Source organism: Lepus europaeus, chromosome 5 (genome assembly GCF_033115175.1).
Source record: "Lepus europaeus isolate LE1 chromosome 5, mLepTim1.pri, whole genome shotgun sequence".
In the NCBI taxonomy this organism is placed as follows: domain Eukaryota; kingdom Metazoa; phylum Chordata; class Mammalia; order Lagomorpha; family Leporidae; genus Lepus; species Lepus europaeus.
The window spans coordinates 141,685,250-141,698,771 of NC_084831.1; the positions used below are offsets into that span (position 1 = coordinate 141,685,250).

Genomic DNA, 13,522 nt, shown 5'->3' on the forward strand with positions numbered 1-13,522 from the left:
ACGTGGGACCTCTTTCTGTTTCTGTCTATAAGTATCTCTTACTCTTTTCTTCTCATGTAAATAAATTTTAAAAATTTTTAAAAGATTTATTTATTTATTTGAAAATCAGAGTTACACAGAGAGAGGAGAGGCAGAGAGAGAGAGAGGAGCGGGTTCACTCCCCAGTTGGCTGCAATGGCCAGAGCTGTGCCGATCCGAAGCCAGGAGCCAGGAGCTTCTTTCGAGTACCCCACATTGGGTGCAGGGGCCCAAGCATTTGGGCCATCTTCTACTGCTTTCCCAGGCCACAGCAGAGAGCTGGATGGGAACTGGAGCAGCCGAGTCTCCAACCAGTGCCCATATGGGATGCCGACACTTCAGGCCAGGGTTTTAACCCACTGCACCACAGTGCTGGCCCCATAAATAAAACATTTTAAAAAAACCTTCAGATTTGATAATTTTAGAGATATTTGGTCTGCTTGTTAGATTTTTTTTTTTTGCCTTGAGTCAGTAATTTGTTTTATGCTTGTATTAAAGTTTTATTTATTTTTATTTATTTGAAAGGCAGAATGAGAAAGCAAGAGATATGTTCTGTCTACTGGTTCACTCCCTAAATCCCTGCATTAGACCAAAATGAGGAACCCAGAAACTCTTTCAGTGTCTCCTGTGTGGGTGTCAGGGACTCAAGTACTTGGGCCATCACCTGCTGACTCCCAGAATGTGCTGTTGCAGGAAGCTGGGTAAGCAGGGAAGCAGGGACTCAAAAATACTTCAGTATGGGTTGTGAGCATCTCAAGTAGAGTCTTAACTACTAAAATGCCCACATTTTATATTTTTGTTGTCTGGAATATAATTCCAGAGTAATGGTCAAGTTGGAGATGATCTGGAATTAAAAAATTTTTTTTAAAAAAGATCTTTTTTAAAAGGTAGAGAGGAAGCTATATATATATATATATATATATATATATATATAGAGAGAGAGAGAGAGAGAGAGAGAGAGAGAGAGAGGAAAGCGTGCACAAGTGAGTACTCCTGTCTCCTGGTCCACCTTTACTAATGTCTGCAACAGCTGGGAACTCAATCCAGGCCTCCCACATGGGTAGGAACAGAGTTCCTTGACCTGTCATTGCTGCCATCCAGGATCTACATGAGCAGGCAGCTGGAGTCAGAAGCTGGAATCAGGGATTGAACCCAGACATTGAATATAGGATGGGCACATCCTAACTGCTACGATTATCATAGGTTAACTTCCTGTCCTTCATCTGGAATTTTTAAAGTACAGTCTTGTTTCCATTCTTAAAAGCCCTTATCTCTGGGTGAGCTTTGAACTTCCTCTGTTGGTCTGTGACTGTGGAGTGGGGGACTTGTGGGTTCATTACATTGTGCATCCTGTTCCCAGCTCTGTGGTTCGTAGAAGTTGAGAGGACTTAAGAACATGCTGCCTTGTAGGACCCAAGGGACTTGGTCAGGTCCTGGCTCCTGGGGTAGGAAGAATTCAAATCCTACTGAGGTTGAGCAGAAAGGTATGATTTAATGGGAGCCAACTGGGTGGTTTTTTTTTTTTTTTTAAGATTTATTTTATATATTTGAAAGGGAGTTACAAAGACAGGGAGAGAGAGAGAGAGAGAGAGAGAGAGAGAGAGATCTTCCATCTGCTGGTTCACTCTCTCCCATCCAAGTACTAACCAGGCCTGACCCTGCTTAGTTTCCGAGGTCAGAGGAGATCGGGTGCGTTCAGGGTGGTATGGCCATAGACAGGCTCACTCTACAAATGGCCACAATGGCCGGTGTTGGGCCAGGCCAAAGCTAGGAGCCAGGAGCTTCTTCTGGGTCTCCTACATGAGTGCGGGGACTAAGCACTCAGGCCATCTTCCCCTTTCCCAGGTGCATTGGCAGGGAGCTGGATGGAACTGGGATAGCCAGGACTTGAACTGGTGCCCACAGGGGATGCCGGCATTGCAGGCAGCAGCTTAATCTGTTATACCACAACACTGGCCCCCCAACTTGATTTTTACATCTTTCAAAACCTTATCCATTCATTGTATATTTAAATAGTAAAGTTAGCATATGGGAAAATACATTGAAGTCATAACATTAATTTATTGGAATTTGGAAATACTACCACATTGAAAAAATTTAATATCAAAGCATCTTGAAATAATTTGTAAAATTAATAAATTTACTTTCAGCACTGCTAAGAAGTATTTTTATTCAATATAAGCATTCTCACAGAATGATGCCTTAGTGTTAATTACAGTAGTCCTAATACGAAAGAAGAGCTGATGAGTTTTTCAATTTACTTAACTGCTTTTCAGCTCTTCATTTCCAGCAGATGGTCTGAGTGGTGTTTTTCAACCCCTCCCCTTTTTATATTTAGGAGATTAGCAAGTGCTTTTGGAACAGCTAGTAGTATTTTGGCATTTGTTTTAGTTACGACTTTTGGAATCCATCGTACAGAGAGTATCTTGACAGAAAATGGGCTCCTTCTGAAATGAGATGATAAAGAGATGCTCCTGTCAGATGATTCTCAGGAGATGGCAGAGCTGCTCTAGACATATGCCATGACATTTTAAGGAAGTTATGTAATCATTTTCTACCCTCCCACCCCCTAAAGTTCAGGAAGTTTGGGAAGTAAGTATACTTCCCAGAGAGCTAGTGCTGGGATCGCCTGCATGCTTAGATCTGAGCTCTCTGCTGTTCACTAGCTATTTGGCCTTGGGAGGCCTAGTTAATTTATCAGTGGCTCAGTTTTTTCATCTGCAAAATATGCCTTATATCTACTTGCACAGAAGTTTTGTGAAGAATAAAAGAATGTGAAAGCAGTTTTAAAAGTTACTAGGAATACACGTGTAATTTTTGTGCTAGATATATCGGTTTCTATTTTTCCATTAGAAACAAGTATATTTTAAGTTTTTGTAATTGCTTGCTTTCTTCTTTGAAAGTAGTGTTTGATTGTCAGTGATCACAATTTTTTTTTTTTTTTTTTTTTTTTTTTTTAGTAATTTCAGGGGAATATTCTCAGGCTTGTTATTTTAGGACTTGGAAAATTTATAATAAAAGACATTAATGGCATATAGACAAGAATATTATTATCTAAATATGTGTTGATGACTTTGTGCTTTTAGGTATACCAAGCTTGGCTACGCAGGCAACACTGAGCCACAGTTCATTATTCCTTCATGTAAGTAAAGCTTTACCCTCGAGTTTATAACATATAACATTTCTTAGAATTGTTCAAAGCATTCTGTTTTTCACATATGTTAACTTACTTACCATCTTCCTTTAAAAGATTGTTCTGCTTATTTATTTTGACTCTAGTCCTAAATATCACTGTAGGGTGTAAATGTTATTCTCCTTTGCCAACTTTCTAGTTCCTTGACCCCTTTCTGATACAGCCCTTTGTCACTGACATTAGAATTTCAGCTTGGGTGGTTGGCAGGGACCTTTCTTTCAGTCTTACATATTTGAACAGCCTAGGAAAAGATCTAATTCCTTAAGACTTATTTATAATTTTAAGTATAGTGTTGTTGGATAAGCATTTTCATGGACTGAAATATCTATTGCATTGCACTGTTTATTATTCTATGGGAGATTTCTTTCTCTCTCTCTCTTTTTTGTGGGAATAAGAGGGCTGGCAAGTGTTTTTATTGTGTTCAGAAGTGTTCTGTTTTTTAATTTTTAATCTGTAGGGAATGATAAGCTTAAAATGTGTCCTCACATTTTGGTATGAATTTACCTTACCTCCCCTTTATTTTCCAGAGGAGTCTCCCCAAGGTCAGATCAGCTTTTTATAGGGTGGAAACTAAATACCAGGTAATTATTTGGGGACAGTTTGCCTAAGAGTAAGGTATATTAATCAAGAGTGAAAAGATAGCCTAGTATGGTGTCATAGCAGGTTAAGCACACCACCTGCGATGCTAACATCCCATATAGGTGCCCGTTTGAGATCCAGCTGCTCCACTTCTGGACCAGCTGCCTGCTAATGTCCTGGGAAAAGCAGTGGGAAATGGCCCAAGCATTTGGGAGACTTAGAAGAAGCTCCAGGCTCCTGGCTTTGGCCTGACACAGTCCTAACTGTTGCAGCCATTTGGGGAGTGAATCAGTGGGTGGAAGATCTCTTTCTCTCTCTCTCTCTGCCTTTGTCTTTCTCTCTCTGTAACTCTTCCTTGCAAATAAATAAATAAATAAATAAATCTCTTAAAAAAAGTGAAGTGAAACTTGGCTTCCTAAATGTAGCTTTTGTAAGGTGAGTTGTGGTCTGAGTAATTGTAAGTTCTTAGGGAGTCAGGGCTGTTGTAATGACAGGCTCTTGAGACCACAGTGAATAGGGATAATGTAAGAAGGCCAAAGGTAAGGAGTTTGATTAGTATTTATTGAAAGGAAGGCAAAAGCCTATTTAAGTGAGTATTAGAAACTATTCCAGATTCCTTGAGGACATTTAAATCATCTCCTCCTACTTTCTTGCTTGCTGAATAACTGACCATGAATTTGATTTTTTAGATCTAAACACTTTGATGCTTTGAATGAGTTGTCCTTGATGACAAGTTTGAGTGGTATGCTGTGTCTTCGTTTAAAATTAACAAATTGGGATATTTGTCTGCTAGGGCTGCCATAACAGATCACCACACATGAAGGTGCCTGCATAACAGAAATTCAATTTATCTTCTTTTGTTTTTAAGATTTATGTATGTATTTGAAAGGCAGAGTGACAGGGAGAGATAGAAAGAGAGAGAGAGAGATAGGTAGGTAGATTGATTGATTGATGGATTGATCTTCCATTCACTGGTTCATTCCCCAAATGTCTGCAACAGCTGGGACTGGGCCAAGCTGAAATCAGAAGTTGAGAACTCCATCCAGATCTGCTACATGGCTGGCAGGAACCCAGGTACTCAGGCCATCATCCACTACCTCCCAGGTGCATTGGTGGAAGACTGAATCAGCAGCACCAATCTGTGACTAGATCCCAGGGATTCTGATATGAGGTGTCAGTGTCCCAAGTGGTGGCTGAGCCAGCTGCACCACAACATATGCCCGAGCAGTTCTGCAGGCTCGAAGTCAACATTCAAAGTGCTGTGAGTTCTTTGGTGCGCCTCAGCTTTAGGAGGACCACGTTCTGGTTGTGTCCGTGGCCTTTTCTCTGTAACAGTGTGGTGGGGTGGGGGAGACAACTCCTTTGGCATTTCTTCCTCCTCTTTAAGGCTACTGCTCCTATCACCTGAAGATCCCACCCTGTAACATTATTTAACCTTGATTATCTCCCTGAAGATCCTGTGTCTAAATGCAGTCACATTAGGGGTTAGGGTTGCAACACAGGTGTTTTGTGGGAATGTGACTTAGTTGATTTGGCCTTCTGTAAGATGAATCAGCCTTTTGTGAATTTTATTAATGTGAATGCCCTAGAACTTTATCATTTCATGTTGAGTTGATAAATTAGACTTTCTACCTTTTCAAAGCTGAAGATTAGATTTTAACCTTCTTAAGTGCAACAATTAGAAAAGACTGACCTTGCACCTTTTGCTTTAATATGCTGGCATTTAAAACTGTCAGTAACATTTAGCTGGGTGCCCCATTTAACCTGTCTTTTATAGGGAGGGGAATTAAAGACAGTTATTAGCAGGATTTCATTCACTGTCAAAAGGCAGGAGAATTCACACTGGTATTGTCAGAACCTTAACAGTGGCAGAAGCTGAAAAGAAGATAAAAATGTCAAAGAGGTGGGAGTAAAAGAACAGTTACATTGTTGGCTGAATTGGTTGCATGGGTTAGAGAGGCCCCAGGAGGTAAGGTTAGAAGATGTTTGGGCAAAAGTGAGGGTGCAGGGATAGAGGGTCTTGGCTTCCTTTGAGCAATGACCTGCAGATTTTTTTGGCACTGGAAATAGAAGCATTTTTCTGGTTTCAGAGAACCCATCAAAAGACAGTTTGAAACATACATGCTAATGTTGTATCAGAAGAGAAAAGGGGGATGAAGCAGGTGCATGTATAGGAGTGTGGTAAGTGTTGGAGTAAGATTTTATGATCCTGATGAGCAAAGAGGCTGGTCAGAGTGAGTGTATGTGAAGTATAAGGACAGCCAGTGTTAGAGAGCAGAGTGGGCCAGGGTTGCAGGAGATGTGGTTGGAAATGTGGAGCAGGGACCTAGATGAAGAACTTAAAAAAAATACATATATATATATATATATATATATATGTATGTGTGTGTATATATGTGTGTGTGTGTATGTATATATACATATTTGAAAGGCGGAGAGACAGGGAGAGAAAGACATCTTCCATCTGTTAGCTCACTCCCCAGATGCCCACAACAGCGAGGGCTGGGCCAGCCTGAGCCCAGAAGCCAAGAATACTTGGGCCATCATCTGCTGCCTTCCCAGGTGTATTAGCAGGAAGCTGGATTAAAAGTGGAATAGTTGGGACTTGAACCAGCACTTCAATATGGGATGTGGGCAGCCCATGTGGTGGCTTAATCTTCTGTGCCACAATGCCTAACCCAATAAAGGACTTAACTTTTTTAAAAAGAATTTTAAAAGTTTACTTGAGAAGGAGAGAGAGAGAGAGAGAGAGAGAAGGAAAGAAGGAAGGAAGGAGGCATAAGACAGAGCTCCCATTTGGTGATCTGCTCCTCAGACTCTCCCACTGGCTGGGCCTAGGCCAGGCCACACCCCAGGCCAGGCTCCAGGTATATATTCCTACATGGGAGGCAGGAATCCAGTTGCTTGAGCTGCCCAGGGTCTGCACTGACAGGAATCTGGAGTTGGGAACCAAAGCTGAGACCCTGATGTGGGACATCTTTACCACCAGATTCAATGCTTGCTGCTTCCTGGTCAGGAATTCCACTTCCATTTTGCAGAGCAGGAATGTTCACACTGTTTTTGAGGCTTCCCTCAGGGACCTGGCTCTTGGAACTAAAGAGGCACGAAGCTCTGCTTGTACCTGGGCTGTTGAGTCTATGTGCAGAATTTACTTGATTAAAGAAATTTTTTCCTTACTGTTTTTTAAAAAGATTTATTTTATTTGAAGACAGAGATCCAGAGAGATAGAAATAATGATAGTGATAGTGATAGTGAGAGAGAGAGAGAGAGAAAGAGATCTTTCATTTGCTGGTTCACTCTCCAGATGGCCACAACAGCTGGGGCTGGGCCAAGCCAAAGCCAGGAGCCAGGAGCCAGGAGCTTCTTCCAGGTCTCCCTTGTGGGTACAGGGACCCAAGCACTTGGGCCATCTTCCACTGCTTTCCCAGGCACATTTGCAGGAAGCTGGATCAGAAGTGGAGCAGCCAGGACTTGAACCAGGGCCCATATGGGATGCTGGTACCACAGGTGGCTGCTCAACCCACTCCGGCACAGCATCCAAGTGGTTGGAGACTGTTGGGAGTCAGAGGAATGTGTGGTGAACACATCAGTAGAAAGAGGATGAAGCAGAAGAAATCAGGACATTTTAGACAGTTTGGTATCTCAAGAGTTCAGGTATAACGGTCTAATAGGAACTGGGTAAAAGATTTTAAATGCTCAGAGAGGAGACCTAGACTGGAGGTAGAAGTTGAACCCTGAGATGTTTTTAGTTTTCATTAAATAGACTCTTAAAATTTTAGTCTTGGCAAAAAAAAACAAAAAAATGCAAAGGAATGTGTAACAGACTCACACCCCAAATGAACACACGCTAATATTTCATCCTCGTGTCAGAGTAAATTAATGCTAAATAACATGTAATAGGAGTACCAGCCCCTCTCTTTTCCTTCCCAGTCCTTTTCTTCTCTTTCTTTGTCCTCTCTTCCCCACTTTCTACCCTAGAGGATATTTTCTGGTGGGTTTCCAGTCCATGTCTTTTCTTTATATCGTAAATAAAAAGATCCATTATTTTTTGAATTTAAACATTTTCAAAAATGTTACCACTCTAATTGTGTGGTTTTTTTTTTTAAACAAACAAAAAAAACCTTCAATATTTTTTTCTTAGATTTTTCAGTGCTGATATATATAGATCTAGATCAGAATTCTAACATGAGTATACAGCATTTTTTAAATACAGATTTTTTTGGGGGCTGGTGCTATGGCATAGCAGGTAAAGCTGCCGCCTGCAGTGCTGGCATCCCATATGGTTACTGGTTCAAGTCCCGGCTGCTACACTTCCAATCCAGCTCTCTGCTATGGCTTGGGAAGCAATAGAAGATGGCCCATGTCCGTGGGCCCTTGAACCTAGATGGGAGACTTGGAGGAGGCTCCTGGCTGCTGGCTTCAGATCAGCACAGCTTTGGCCATTGCAGCCAATTGGGGAGTGGACCAGTAGGTTGAAGACCAACTGATCTCTCTCTCTCTCTGCTCTCCTTCTCTCTCTGTGTAACTCTGACTTTCAAATAAATAAATAAATCTTTTAAAAAATGATAATATGGATTTTCCCCAGCTTTTTCTATTACATAGAATGGTGCAGTAAATGTCTCCTTATGTCCCAAGAGGAATATGATTGAAAAATGAACTTATGTCCTCGTACGCTGTGCACCTCTTCACCCTTGTTGTTTATTGCCAGGTTGCTCTTCCATATAGTTATACAGCTTTGTGTTCCTACCAGCAGTGTGTTGAGTTTCTGCTTCTGCACATCTTGACAGTGGTTTGACAAGTGTAAAATGACAGCTGATTTGGAATACTTCTGTTTCTTTGAATACCTTTTATTGTCTGCCTATATCTGCCCATTTTAAAAATTGCGTTTTTTTTGGTCTTTATTTTCAGTGTATTTGAAAGGCAGAGAGAGAGACAGATTTTTGGTCTGCTAGTGTACTCTCCAAAGGCCTGCAACAGTCAGGCATTTTTGGACAGGCCAAAGCCAAGAGCTTGAACCTCAATGCTAGTCTCCCACATGGATGGCAGGAACCCAAGGACTTAGCCATCATCTGCTGCCTCCAACGATGTGCTTTATCAGAAGTGGAGTTGTAGGGACTTGAAATTGGCACCCTGGTAGGGGCCGGTGCTGTGGCGCAGCAGATGAAAGCCCCAGCCTGCAGCGCCAGCATCCCATATGGGTGCCGGTTTGAGCCCCAGCTGCTCCTCTTCCCATTCAGCTCTCTGCAATGGCCTGAGAAAGCAGTAGAAGATGTCCCAAGCACCTGCGTGGGAGACCTGGAAGAAGCTCCTGTTCCTGGCTTCGGATCAGCTCAGCTCAGCTCTGGCCATTGTGGTCATTTGGGGAGTGAACCAATGGAATGGAAAACCTCTCTCTGGCTCTACCTCTTACTTTGTACTCTGTCTTTCATATAAATAAAATACATCTTTAAAAAAAAATTGGCACCCTGGTATAGTGTCCCATGTGGAGAATTCATGGCTGTGCCAAATGTCTCCCCCTTTTTGAACGTTTTTTATGGAGTTATAGAAACTCTTTTTATGTCAAATAGTAATTTGTTGTATATATCTTTTCCTGTTTTGACATTTTAAAAATGCCTGGAAATTTCAAATTTTGATTTGCTCAGTTTTCAGCCTTTTTTTTTTAATTAAACTTTTATTTAATGAATATAAATTTCCAAAGTACAGCTTATGGGTTACAATGGAGTTTTCAGTCTTTTATAATTCACTGACATTAAAAAATGCATTTGTATTTTAAAATCACAAAGAATTTTTATATATTTTTAAAGAAAAACTTAAAAGGTGTTTATTTTTATTTACTTGAAAGGCAGAGTGACAGAGGGAGGGAGGGAGGGAGATCTCTTCTATCCACTGTTCATTTCCCAAATGCCTACAACAGCTGGGGTTGGGTCAGGCTGAATCCAGGAGCCTGGAACTCAATCTGGGTCTCCCATGTGGGTGGCATGGACCCCAGAACTTAAGCCATCACCTGCTGCCTCCTACTTTGGGCATTAGGAAGTTGGAACCAACATGGGGGCAGGACTCAAACCCTGGGACTCCAGTATAAGGTATGGGTGTTCCAAACAGTGGCTTAACCTGCTGTGGTACAATGGCCACCCTTAAGAAAATTTTGAGTTTATTTTTTGAATATGATGCTAATTTTGTTTTACGAGTTGAAGGTCAGTTTTTCCAATTCCATTTATTGAAGAGTGCATTTCAGTTCCCATGTCTCTTTGGTCATATTGAGGTACCATATATGGTTGGAAATATATATTTTGTTGTCTTTTGTTTGTCTTTATTTTGTTTCTATCTCTGCCCCAGGTTTGCAGTGTTAAATGCTGTTACTTTGTTCATATTTTAATTTATTTAGGGATGTAGTTGCTTCTCATTTTTCTTTCTTAAATTTGTTTTGGTCATTATACATTACAAGAAATTTTAGAATCAATTTCAGTTTCATGAAAAATTATAATGAGGTTTTTATTAGAAACGCATTATGTATAGATTAATTTGGGAAGAATTGACATAAAATTTGACATTCATGAATGGAAATTGAATATTATTGTTTGTGAATTCAGTATTCTGTTCATGAATATGGTTACATGTTTTTTTTTTTAATTTATGACTCATGTTTTTCAGTAATATTTTATAGTATTCTTTGAAAAGCTCTTAAATGCGTTTTGCTAGAGTTATTTTTGGGTGCCTTTATGTTTTTGTTGCTGTTGTGAAATTAAAAAAACACTATATCTTCTAGGTGTTTGTTGCCAGCATAAGGGAATGCCACTGAAGTTTCTAAGCTATTTTTGAGTTCAACAATCTTGCTGACCTCTCTTTCTTGTTCTAAATAGTATGAAGATTCTTTTAGTTTTTTTTTTTTCGCAGACTATTGCATTGCCAGCAAACAGTGGTTATTTTATATTGACCAATCCTAATACTTCATAATTATTTTCTTGACTTTGTTAAGTTGGCTAGAACTTCTGCTAAAATGCTTACTAGAACTGGAGATAGCACATGCTTTTGTTTTTCTGACTTTGAAGAAAAATGAGATTTTAGTGTTTTGTTAGTGATTGTTGTAGTTTTTAAAAATTTATATATTTGGCTGGCGCCGTGAGGCTAATCCTCCGCCTGCAGCACTGGCACAGCAGGTTCTATCCAGGTCGGGGTGCCGGATTCTGTCCCAGTTGCTCCTCTTCCAGTCCAGCTCTCTGCTGTGGCCCTGGAAGGCAGTGGAGGATGGCCCAAGTGCTTGGGCCCTGCACCCGCATGGGAGACCAGGAGGAAGCACCTGGCTCCTGGCTTCGGATCAGCGCGGTGCGCCGGCTGTAGCGCGCCGGCCGCGGCGGCCATTGGGGGGTGAACCAACGGAAAAGGAAGACCTTTCTCTCTGTCTCTCTCTCACTGTCCACTCTGCCTGTCAAAAAAATTATTTATTTATTTGAAAGTGAAAGCTACACAGAGAGAGGGAGAGACAGAGGTGGATCTTTCATCTGCCTGTTCCCTCCCCAGATGGCCACAATGTCCAGGGCTGGCCAGGCTGAAGCCAGGAGCTTTATCCGGTTCAGGGGCTCAAACACCTGGGCTGTCTTCCATTGGTTTTCCCGGGCCGTTAGCTGGGAGTTAGCTTGGAAGTAGAGCAGCCAAGACATGAACCTATGCCCATATGGGATGCCAAGTTTGCAGGTGGCCTTACTTGCTAAGCCACAATGCTTGCCCCTGCTGTATTTTTTTTATGGAAATACTTTTCGGATTAAAACAGTGCTCTTCTATTCCTAGTTTAATCAGAGTTTTAAAATTTTTTTTAAACTTTTATTTGTTTATTTAAAGATTTATTTATTTGAAAGGCAGAGTTACAGAGAGAGGGAGAGACAGAGAAAGGTTGTCCATCTGCTGGTTTACTATCCAAATGGCTGCAACAGCTGGCTGGAGCTGAGCCGATCCAAAGCCAGGAGTCAGGAGCTTATTCTGGGTCTCCCACCTGGCTGCAGGGGTCCAGGCACTTGAGCCATCCTCCCATGCTTTCACAGGCCATTAGTAGAGAGCTGGATTGGAAGAGGAATAGCTGGGAAACGAACCAGTGCCCATATGAGATGCAGATGCCACAGGTGGAGGCTTAACCTACTATACCATAGCACCAGCCCGAGTTTTTAAATTTTAAATTGTTTGTTTATTTTTATCTATTTGAAAGAGAGTAAGAGGGGTAGGGGGGGAGAGATATCTTTCATCTGCTGGTTCACTCCCCAAATGCTGGCAACATGAAGGTTAGGCCAGGCTGAAGCCGGGAGCCTAGAATTCCGTCTTGGTCTTCTATATGGGTTTCAGGGGCCCAAGTACTTGAGTCATGACCTTCTGCCTCCTAGGATCATATTAGTTGGAAGCTGGATGGGAAACAGAGTAGCCCAGACTTGAACTAACACAGAATTGTTTTTTTAATCATGAATGAGTATTGACCTTTATTTAAGACATTTTTTTTATTGAGATGATCATATGGTTTTTGACATTTGCATTTTAATATGATGAATTACATGAATATATTTTCAGATATTGAACAGTTAATGTATTTGATTTTTGGGACAAATCCTATTTGGTTATGAAATACAAATTACATGCTGAACTGTATTTCCAAATATTTAGAACTTTGCATTGCTTAATGATGGAGATTCTGACAGGTGTGTCATTAGGTGGTTTTGCTGTTGGCAAATGTGATAAGGTGTACTTACACAAACTAAGAGAACCATGTTGTTGCATATGTGGTCAGTTGTTGACCAAAATGCCATATGTAACATGTTAACTGTGTTTGGGAGTTTTACATCACTGTTCAAAAATGAGATTGGTCTGTGATGTTTATTTCCTTTTTTTGTTTTCCTAAAGGATTATTTATGTATTTGAAAGGCAGAGTTACAGAGAGGCAGAGGCAGAGAGAGAGAGAGAGGTAGAGAGAGAGAGGTAGGTCTTCCATCTGCTGATTCACTCCCCAACTGGCCACAATGGCTGTAGCTGTGCTGATCTGAAGGCAGGAGCCAGGAGCTTCTTCCTGGTCTCCCACACAGGTGCAGGGGCCCAGCAACTTTGGCCATTTTCTGCTTTCCCAGGCCATAGAAGAGAGCTGGATGGAAAGTGGAGCAGTTGGGACTCGAACTGGCTCTCATATGGGATGCTGGCACTGCAGGCGGTGGCTTTACCTGCTATGCCATAGATTTAGATATAAACTCTGTATCTTTTTTTTTTTTAAAAGATTTATTTATTTATTTGAAAGGCAGAGTTACACAGAGAAAGAAGAAGAGGCAGAGAGAGAGAGAGAGAGAGAGAGAGAGAGAGAGAGCGCAGTCTTCCACCCACTGGTTCACTCCCCAACTGGCTGCAACGGCCAGAGCTGCGCCGATTGAAAGCCAGGAGCAGGAGCTTCTTCTGCATCTCCCACGTGGATGCAGGGGCCCAAGGACTTGGGCCATCCTCTACTGTGATGTTCACTTCTTTTACTGTTTTGGTCTGATTGATGTATCAGGATTATTTTGGCTTCATAAAATGAGTTAGCTTACTTTTTATTCTCTGGAACAGTTTGTATAAGACAGGAATTCTTTATTCCTTTAAGTTTTAATAAAGTATTTAATGTGCTTTTGAGAAATATACTGGAGATTTTTACTTTAAAAACTACTATTGTGCCTGTTGCCTGCTATTGGTAAGTGATTTTATTTATTTATTTATTTGACAGATAGAGTTAGA

General features: G+C 41.2%; 1 protein-coding gene across 9 annotated transcripts in view; it reads left to right on the forward strand.

The window, feature by feature from the left end:
* Positions 1 to 13,522, forward strand: part of ACTR3B (actin related protein 3B) — a 132,551-nt gene that overhangs the window by 35,910 nt on the left and 83,119 nt on the right. For 8 of the 9 annotated variants that reach the window (XM_062192903.1, XM_062192896.1, XM_062192897.1 and 5 more), the window contains exon 2: positions 3,105 to 3,160. The exons of the other annotated variant lie outside the window; for it this stretch is intronic. Coding sequence is in view for 6 of the 8 variants with exons in the window: in XM_062192896.1 (XP_062048880.1) it covers positions 3,105 to 3,160 (56 nt within the window). In the remaining 2 variants the exon portion in view is untranslated. The remainder of the gene's footprint in view (positions 1 to 3,104; positions 3,161 to 13,522) is intronic. 9 annotated transcript variants of the gene reach the window in all.